The following is a 10,027-nucleotide window of genomic DNA, read 5'->3' as shown; positions in this document are numbered from 1 at the left end:
TATTTTATCAACTTTCCTTCTGACGATGCTGTCTGTGTTGAGCGCTCAGTGTATCTGCGTTCGACTACTCCGCCTAGGCTGCACTGTCGAGCGCAGATCCACTGAGCGTTCAACACAGACAGCATCGTCAGAAGGAAGAGCGCAGGGCAAGCTAGCGAGACAGAAGTTAAGCTCTCCTTGCAACATGGCAAATTGAACCTCCCCCACCCTCATTCAGATCTGGCGTTTGGAATTATTTTGGTTTTCATGTGACATATGACCCTGAAGGTAAGCGCGTCATGGACTAAAGTAAAACAGTATGTTGGATGTGCCACGCAATGCTCAATTACATGGGTGGGAACTAGTGTGTTAGCGCTCGTTAACGTGTTGGCCGTCTAGCCCCATGCAGGGGTAGCTCGTTAACGGAGATTTGCCGTGTTGTGGCGTTAACGTCATTTCAACGAGATTAACGCTGACAGCACTAGTGGGAACACAACGAATATGACTGCACATTTACTCCTACATCATCCTAGTGCAAAGACAAGTGGAAGCAGACAAAAACAACAAGCATGCATGCTACAAACTTTACCCGAGTCATTTAGACAGCCGTTAGCACATGATTCTCCTTATGGGGACCTGATATGTTTAATATTGTGGCGAGCTCAGACAAGGTGGAGACGGAGGTGTCGTTTGGTCTTGCTTCCCATGAGCTAGCCAGGGAGCACAGCCGTTTATTGACATCTGCAGAAGAACACTGCCGCTAGCTAACTGCTCAGCGCGGCAACCGCACAGCAACAACAACACACAGAGCGCCCTCTGACCCCGGAAGGACACACCGTCGCAGCGAGAAGGCGTCACCCGTCACTATGGCAACATAAACAAAACATAACTGTACAAACAGAACCCCGAACAGCCCTGACCCGCTACATAGCCCCCACCTAAGGGGTCAGTCGTCCCCAACTACCCCACACAAAGTCCTGCAAATGTCCAGGTGCCTTCTTTTGGCGCACCGGCCGGTCACGACCGGCGGGGGAAAAGTCACTCGGGTCAGAACATGGGGTGCCACCATCATCCCACTTCTGACACCAATGTGGCGAGCTCAGACAACGAGGAGACGGAGGTGTCGTTTGGTCTTGCTTCCCGTGAGCTAGCCAGGGAGCACAGCCGTTTATTGACATCTGCAGAAGAACACTGCCGCTAGCTAACTGCTCAGCGCGGCAACCGCACAGCAACAACAACAACACACAGGGCGCCCTCTGACCCCGGAAGGACACACCGTCGCAGCGAGAGGGCGTCACCCGTCACTATGGCAACATAAACAAAACATAACTGTACAAACAGAACCCCGAACAGCCCTGACCCGCTACAATATGCTGCTGAGAATATAGCCCAGAAGAAGTGTATAGTATAGCTTTTATTTTGGAAAGAGCCATTTCTCTGTAATAAACTCTCTTTTCCAAAGATGCCAGCCAAAGAAAAGCTCACCACAAAACGGAAAAGTAATGACAAATCAGACTATAAGGCAAAAAGAAAGTGCAGCTTTATGGTTTCATGGACAAAATAATTTCTGTGGCTGCAATATGACGAGCTATATAACCGGGGCTGCACATAAGTGGTCCGCAGGTGCGCATTCGCTGTCAAAACAAAAAACAAAAAAACGCGCACAAGATATGAAGTTGCAACGCGTGTTTGCATACATACGATTTTCTGGAGGAGGACAGAAATTTGTTTAAAACTCTTAAAGATGTCGAAGAAGCTCCTTTAAGCAATTACTTTGGTGTTCCTCTACCTCCAAAGAAATGTCAGAAGGAGTCCGAACCACAAAAGAAGCGCGTATTCTCGGAAAAGTGGTTGCAGGAGGTGAGCTGGCGAACGCACAGAGATGTGGTGCGGAATGTGCCGTGAAAATCCCACTCTAGCGGACAAAAACAGTGCTTTTTATATGGACGCAAACGCGCGTTGCAACTTCTTATCTGGTGCGCGTCTTTTATTTTGACAGCGAATGCGCACATGCGACCACTTATGTGCACCCGTGTAAATAACATAATGTTCTGCCGGGTGTGTTGTTGGTTTTCTCTCGATTTCTGAGTCGACAAGCGCCTTTGTTACTGGGACCAGTCATTTTAAGAAAGGCCCCCATTAGAATCCATGAGAAATGCAAGAAATGCATTATTGCTCAGTCTGCAATATCTTTCCCAGAACAAACACCAATTGCAAATCACATACTAAAAATAAACCTGAAAAATCTGTTTAGAACAGCTACTATGTTGCAAAGAGTGAACTACCACTGGCAAAATTTAGCAGTCTTTGCAAGGTTCAAAAAGCAAATGGCCTCGATCTTGGTTCCACTTGTCTCTTACCCGTGACTTCAGCGGAAATTTCAAATTCAGGATCTGACACAGACTGATTCATGTCCTACACAGTTCTTACAAGTTCATAGAAATTTCTGTTCAATTAGAATCAAGTATTTGAGTTGATGATTGTAATTTTTATACAATGTTCTAATTTGTTTTTCAACAATTTTTTGATTAATGTTTTGTTTGCTTTACAATATTATACTTTAATGTATAATATTGTAAAGGAAACAAAACAGGAAACAAAACATCAATCAAAAAATTGCTCTCTTTTTTATTCGGGCTGCTTACATTTATTTTGGGCTACCAAAAACTGAAGAGTCCCTGCCCGAAGGGCTACCAGGGATTTTGAAATTTTGAGAGCCCTGAGATATATTTATTTTTTTAATTACTTTTGTTTCAACAACATTACATTTAAAAACTGTACTTTTGAGTTAAAATATATATTTATAATTTTAATAAATGACAAATTAAAAAGACATGAACATTTTTTTTTTGTATCGAAAAAATATCGAACCGTGACACCAAAGTATCGAACCGAACCGAACCGTGAATTTTGTGTATCGTTGCACCCCTAGCATTTAGGCGTGTAGACATAGTCAAGACGACCTGCTTAAGTTAATCCAAGCATCAGAGTGAGAAAGAAAGGCGGTTTAAGTGACTTTGAATGCATATGGTTGTTGGTGCCAGAAAAGCTAGTCTGAGTATTTACAAACTGCTGATCTATTAGGATTTTCCCCACACAAGCTTGAGCTCCATTTTTCTCGGTGAAAATGTCTTGCTGATGCCAGACGTCAGAGGAGAATGGCCAGACTGCTTCGAGCTGATAGGAAGGCAATAAGCACTTATTACAACTAAAATACGAAGAAGAGCTTCTCTGACTGCACAACACATTGAAGCTCGATGCAGATGGGCTACAGCAGCAGAAGACCACACTGGATAACACTCCGGTCAGCTAAGACCAGGATAATGAGGCTACAATTTGCACAAGGTCATCAATATTACACAATAAAGGGTTGGGCTGATGAGTCTCAATTACTGCTGTGGCATTCAGATGTGAGCATCGTACCAGAATCTGGTGTAAACAACATGAAAACATGGATCCATCCTGCCTTGCATCAACTGTTCAGGCTGAGGGTAGTGTAATGGTGATGGGGATATTTTATTTACACCACCGGAGCATCATTTAAACACCACAGTCTACCTGAGTTTTGTTACTGTTATCTTCTACTCATCTTCTAATGGCTGGTTTCAGCTGGATAACCCATCATGTCACAAAACTCAGATCATGTCACAAATATGCTTTCCTGAACCTGTCAGCAAGTTCACTGTACTCAAATAGCCTCTACACCAAATCTGAGTCCAATAGAGCATGTTTGTGATGTTGTGTTCATAGTTGCATCATAGATGTTCAGCCAACAAATCTTCAGCAGCAGTTTGATGCTGTTGTGTCAACATGGACCAGCATCTCTGAGGAATGTTTCCAGCACCTTCTTGTATTAGTTGCCACAAAGACCCTAACCCTAGCCAAAAGGGGTCCAACAAGATACTAGCAAGGTGTAACTAATGAATTGTTCAGTTAGAATATGTCACCTCTCATTAATTAAATTAATGTCAAGTTGAAAAGTGCAGTGTTATTTCCACTTATGCTCATTGTAAAACAAATACTTTAGAGAAAACTCATTGAAAGTGCAGGCCCAGGAGGAGGAGCAGCAAAAGTGAATTCTCATGCGATCACTGGTTTCAAGTTAAAAAAAAAAAATCTGCGATCACTGAAAATTAATTGAGCACACAATTATTAATTAGCCTAATTGCAAAAACATGGTTATAGAATGACCCGTGAGTGCCACAGATTTCCCAGCTTTTGACCTCCTGGCTCCTTTTATCTGCAGCTGCCTCATGGCTGTGATACCCGTGATAACTGTTTTTAATTTTACAAGAACAAAAAATGAGACTTACTGTTTAACAGAAGTAAAGTAAAATTGGTCTTTTCAACACAAAGTATTACAATTTGACATGTAAGTGATGCTGCACAGATCAAAGCTCACTTCTGCTGTATGTACTGTATAGTACACATTATAATGTCACCAAATCAGTTATTAGAAGAAGTAGCAGTAACGAGTGCCTGTTAACACATTGTGTTATTGATGTGAGTGAACACAAACCCAGGACCGTTGGACACAAAGACAGAATCAGCTCCACAGATTAGTCTCCTCTTTACGATGCCTGTTAAACATAAGTGTTATTGATGTTACTGAGCAACATGAGACCCCCACTGACCTCCAGGAGCCTCCCTGCAGCATAGCAGCTCCCTTATCTAGGACCCGCCTGCACAAACGACTTTCCAACCCTTTCCATTTTTTCGAGGCCTAACGTTTCCCATGAGAAAGTGACCTAGAGTCAGTTAAACGCACAAGGATCAGCAGTAAAACTCATTTTATTGCACGTTAGTAGTTTTAGTTTAGTTTCATCTAATTAGTTATTAGTTTTTAAAAGTATTAATAATGTAAGAATTGTTTTAAACTTCTGAAAATTGAGATTAATGATTTAAAAAGTGATCTTCAGTTTGTTTTGTGCTCTGAAGCGATCCAACGATTAATACAACACAATATAGCCTCTCATGGGTGCTTCAGCCCACTGCCCTGATCTAATTTCGGTCACTGCCACTCACCTCAAAAGGGCTCCCAAGCGCAAAAGGGAAGGGACCCTTCAGGTCTCTCTCTTCGGCACCCCAGCGTTCACCCAGTTTGTGGTTGCGGACAAGCACCTGCTTGCCCGCCTCGTTGAAGCGGGGGTTGATGTGAAAGGCGATGTCGTTGCCTCTCAGGAAGTTCACTGTGAACCTGCGGGAGACCAGACTGATTCAGACTAAAGAAAACATGCTCTCAAGAACCTAATGCAACATGAAATCCACCTCGTTTTTCAAAGACACTGAGGGCACACAGACGCAGGCTTACATTTTAGCGTTAGGTTTCACATAGCCCAAGATCGTCATCATCATTTTGTCATACACCCCTCGGGCCAGGTTCAAGTTGTATGGCACGCTCTAAACAGCAAAGAGAGAGAAGCACAGTAAAACAGCCTGGCAGCAAACTAACACACCCGGTTCCTTGCATTTGACTCACTAGAGGTCCAGATGTGGGTGGGAGCCAGTGGGGAGGCATGATGGATGGATTCTGCCTAGGCCATCCTGATTGTCCCGGGTTATAGGGCCAGCCGGGATTTGCAGGCCAGCCTGGTACATTTGGATGGATGCTGGGAGCAGGTGCAGGCACTGGAACTGGAGTTGGAGTTGGATTTGGGACTTGAACTTGAATTGGAGCTGGTGGCTGAGGAGGCTGGTACTGGATGCCTGGCCAGCAAGGCTGACAGGGCTGCACTGCAGTTGGAGCTGGAACTACAGTTGTGGTTGGCGCAGGAGGTGGTGTTATGACTTGAGTGGGAGATTGGAGTGGAATTGAAGTGGGGACAGAGACTGGAGCTGGTTGCATCCCAGGCCAGCAGGGTGTGTTTGGCTGGCCTGTCCAGCACGGTGCGGGTTGAGTGGCCTGTCCTGGCCAAGTGGGGAATCCAGCTCCAGAAGGTGACAGGCTGGGCCAAAGGCTGTTAGCCTGTGGGGCAGAACCAGAGGACGGGCAGCTGCCACACAGAGGATCAGAATGCTGAGACAGAGGAGGAGGCGGAGGAGGAGGAGAGGAGGAGGAGGATGGAGAAAGAGAAGGGTCAGGAGCCAAGATGGGAGGGAGGGAGAAGGTGGACACGATGGAGGACACCAACTTGCAGTTGCAAACATAAGCAAAAAGTTATACATTTACATTAAGGTTGGATAACAGAGGAGAATGCAATGCACTCATTCTTACCAGAGTAGAGATCTGAGAATTTGATGAAGTACTTACATCCATGCTGCCTGTCAGAAAAAAATTAATGGAGCTTTTATTGATTTTAGCCTTTTAAACCACAATTTAAAAAAAAAACCAAAAAAAACAACCTAACAGGACTTTATAGAGATAGAAAGAAGCTAAATCTTAGTGTGCAGTTGCAAACACTGATATCAAATGAGAGAGACATGAAAAGAAAGCTTTTTTAAATATTATCATTATTATTTTACAAGCTGGGAACATGCTCTGTAGTCACACTGTGCTTTGACAGCAGAGTTCACAAGGTGACCACCAGAGGACTCTACAGCTTTTCAAGATGTCAGCACACGGTAGAACAGGAAGATTGTCCAACTTCCTATACGCAGATAATTAAGGCTTACCCATTACCACGAGACATAGTAATTGGCTGATGACCACAGTAAACATCTTGAGTCATGGAGAAACATAGTGGCACATTGATTTGGGTCAACACGGTGACTTATATGCACTTAAGAAGGAATGCACAGTAACAATAACTCTCCGTTGTTAACCTTACAGCTTTTTTCAATGCAGATTGAAACTAACTATACTTTCTGTTTGCTTCTTAATGTTTCCTGTTGCTATGAAATAATAACAACATTTCATTTAATCTACAGTCAATAAGTCAGATATGGATAATAGTGCACAAGTTGTCATAAAATGTAAAATTTCAGACAGGAAGTTAAAAATGTCCTTGATTTGGACTTCCTGTCCACTCCTGCCACCTTTATCATAACCAATCAACATTAATCAGTCTGATGAGTTACAGTTAAATGATATCTTTATTATTAAAATTTGTTGTGTTCTTAAATTTAGAGCACATTTTATGGCCTATTTGTCTTAGAGAAGAAGATTTTGAGCAGCATTTGCAAAGCTCTCCCAGGACCCAGACCAGGAAAGAATTTTTCACTTCACCTTTTACCTGTTAGAGTGTGCCGTTTCTGATCCATTACATAAAAAGACACTGCAGCAGATAAAAAAAAATAAGAATGGAAGTTACCTCAACTTTGCTCTAGTCCTCAGGTGCACACAGGAGCAGGATGTGCTGTGGTTTAAGGCAAAACGTTGACTTGGAGCACACAGAAACAGTCTTTTATAGCCTTAAATCCTCTCTTCGTTTGGCCCCTCCTCGTTCTATCACTCCACTTTCAGAATAAAGCCCCTCCCTGCGTGTCAAAACTATGTGCGGAAAAAATATATTGCAGCTCAATTACCATTTTACGAGTTTTAATCAATGCCATTTCATTAAACTAAGTGTCAACTAAACTTAAGGGTTAAAAAGTCGCAAGCTGTTAAAAGGAAAGGTGTGGTGATCTTAAGATGATGTTAAAACTGCAATTTAACATAAAGCAAAGGGGAATCAGACAAAACTGAATCGTGTCTTAAAGTTTCAGGCATTACAAAACAGTGAAATGTACAGCCTATGACAAATGTTGTGTCCACTTTATTTACTCAAACTAGGTCCAATGGCAGCACAATGACCTGTTTTTTGCAGTCATGGGACTGTGTAACACACTCATGCCATACCACTGTAGGCAACACAGAACACAATTACAGGGCAAAGAGAAATGAGTCAAAACTTAGTGCTGTTTTTTTGTACGTCTAGTTGATTCGGGCATTTACGACTAAAGTCACAAAGTGCTGCTTTGGTTTGGCCCTCGCATAGTTTGCTGGTTTCAGTTCGGCTTTGACTGAGTGATCCCTTCTTCCAGTCTCACATTTTTTTTTACATTTACAGTGGACAAACCAACTGTTTGACATCTTTCAGCATTTATAAATATTAAGAGATTTCAGGTTCACACCCAGCTAAATAAATCTCCACTTAATCATCAGCAGCATGACAAATAACACTTGAACATGTGGCTTCACACAATCGCTATAGCTGTCCCCGCAACCTTATTAGATTACCAATCATCTGAGCTGAAAAATGTCAGAAATTGCAGAAACTCTTAGAATGCAGACACTTAAACCTCTGAGATTCTGTGGTTGGGTGTGCGATTTCAAACTCTATCTAGCGATACGCAGTGAAAATGTTTAACTTTCTTTAACTTTGACTGTCAAAAGGTTACGTTTTTGTTTCAGGTAAGCAGCCGAGGTACTTGTGAAATATTAGCAAGTAAAAGTTATTGTTGAAACACGGGCAGTCGGTAACATTAAGTATTATCACAAAGTGTTTCCTTTATGCAGGGAAAGGTTGACCCTCATGCAAATGAGTGCACTCACCACTGCAACGAACTAAGTTCAGCTACAGTCCATGTCTTTCACACAGTGCATTATTTGTCTACTGCATTTCTCAGGGCTTGCAGCAGTATTTAAGTGTTTCCTGTGTGCAGGTTATTGCATATTCAACCTGTGTGTGGACTCCAAGGGTAAAAGTTATAATCATAGTTCTTATACTTACTCATTAAACACCAACACCAGGGGTGTCAAACATAAACTGACCCACCTAAGATTCAATCTGGCCAACTGGATGGCTTACTATGTATAAAAATGCTCAACAATTGCTCTGATTTTTCCATGCGGTGCTCCTTCTGCTGTGAGGGTTACAAAGTGAGACAGTCATGGAATTTGAAAGTATTTTAAATTGTGCTTATGCAAATCCAATCAGTCTAATTAATATTTGCATGTGCATGAATGCAAACTCAACTTAGAAAAAAAGACTTAATGGTACAAAGACGTCGCTGTTGATCATCTGTTTGCAAACTAATGGTTCATTAAAAGGGAACATGTGCATACTTGTAATAAAGTAAATTAAAGGAATACATTTGAAGGCGTCATTTATACCTCCACCAAGGAGGTTATGTTTTTGGTAGTGTTTGCATGTCAATTTGCCCAACATCCACCAAAAGCCTTATAACTTAATAATCGATGATACTTACGCTAATACACTAATGGTGTGTGTTGTTGACATAAGGATTTTAAATGTCTTGTCACATTTGACCTTTGATCTCTCCTTCAAGATCAACAGAATGACGTGAAGGTCAAAGTGATAATAAAACTATGTAGAGCTATTTAACACTATGCCTCTTGCTTGACCATGTATAAGCATATAGGGAATCATATATGGGGATTTTCAATATAATGTTACTTAATTATATTATAATTTTTTTTCCAGAAAACAAAATAAACTTGCAATCAAACACATTTTTCACTTGATATTTCCTACCCAACATTTACACCAGTTTACTAAACAATGAAACAAATAATACACATGTATAAAAATAATAATTGTGCTCCAAACTACGTCAAGAATATTAATAACAAATAACAAAAGCCTGCACTTTGTGCTGGTTTTAACCGGACTCCAAACTTCAAAGAGTTTAACACTTTTGAACTACACACTTTAACGCTTTATCTCATGCTTATGCTATATGCTGTTAAAGTGACATGCTAATCTCTGAAATGTTTATTATGTTGTTTGACGAGTTCACATCATAAATTGCATAGAAACAACACTAACTGGCTGATTCTGCATCATTTTGTGTTCTGCCTTCATGCACTCGGGCACACGTGTTAACTTGCATTTACAATCATTAATTCTTCATGAGTGTTTGAGAGCAGCCAACCCCAGGAGCCCAGCGGCTCTACAGTGTCACGTTGGACAGTCTGGGGAAGTTGCAGCCTCTGGCAGTGTATGTGTGTGTGGCAGCACTAGAATTTGTTAAATTGAGCATCTGGGCTGATTAAATCCTAATGTCTCGTCATCTCATTTAAGCTGTTACAAGGCAAATTGTGTAGCTTTTTTTTAAAAATTGATTTTTAATAGTTTCCACAATTAGATAACAAATAGATGAATGT

The 10,027-nt window shown here is 41.6% G+C and overlaps 1 protein-coding gene across 2 annotated transcripts in view; it reads right to left on the bottom strand.

Annotated features, from left to right (window-relative positions):
• LOC147312317 (galectin-9) overlaps positions 1-7,393 on the bottom strand; it is a 9,274-nt gene extending 1,881 nt beyond the window's left edge. The window contains exons 1-6 of one of the 2 annotated variants that reach the window (XM_086264401.1): positions 7,230-7,393; positions 6,194-6,240; positions 5,459-5,995; positions 5,291-5,379; positions 5,005-5,176; positions 4,614-4,727 (exon numbers count right to left, since the gene is read on the bottom strand). In XM_086264401.1, coding sequence (XP_086120527.1) covers positions 4,647-4,727; positions 5,005-5,176; positions 5,291-5,379; positions 5,459-5,995; positions 6,194-6,235 — 921 coding nt within the window. In that variant the 5' untranslated portion in view covers positions 6,236-6,240; positions 7,230-7,393 and the 3' untranslated portion in view covers positions 4,614-4,646. The remainder of the gene's footprint in view (positions 1-4,613; positions 4,728-5,004; positions 5,177-5,290; positions 5,380-5,458; positions 5,996-6,193; positions 6,241-7,229) is intronic. The other variant, XM_086264400.1, reaches the window with a different exon arrangement.
• Positions 7,394-10,027: the final 2,634 nt, after the last annotated feature.

This window comes from Aulonocara sp. 'chitande type north' Nkhata Bay, linkage group LG15 (genome assembly GCF_057382095.1).
Source record: "Aulonocara sp. 'chitande type north' Nkhata Bay isolate Kocher_YH1m ecotype deep benthic linkage group LG15, A_spYH_male_GT1.1, whole genome shotgun sequence".
NCBI lineage: Eukaryota > Metazoa > Chordata > Actinopteri > Cichliformes > Cichlidae > Aulonocara > Aulonocara sp. 'chitande type north' Nkhata Bay.
Note: the sequence above shows the minus strand (reverse complement) of the source record. Positions and strands in the feature narration are given on the sequence as shown.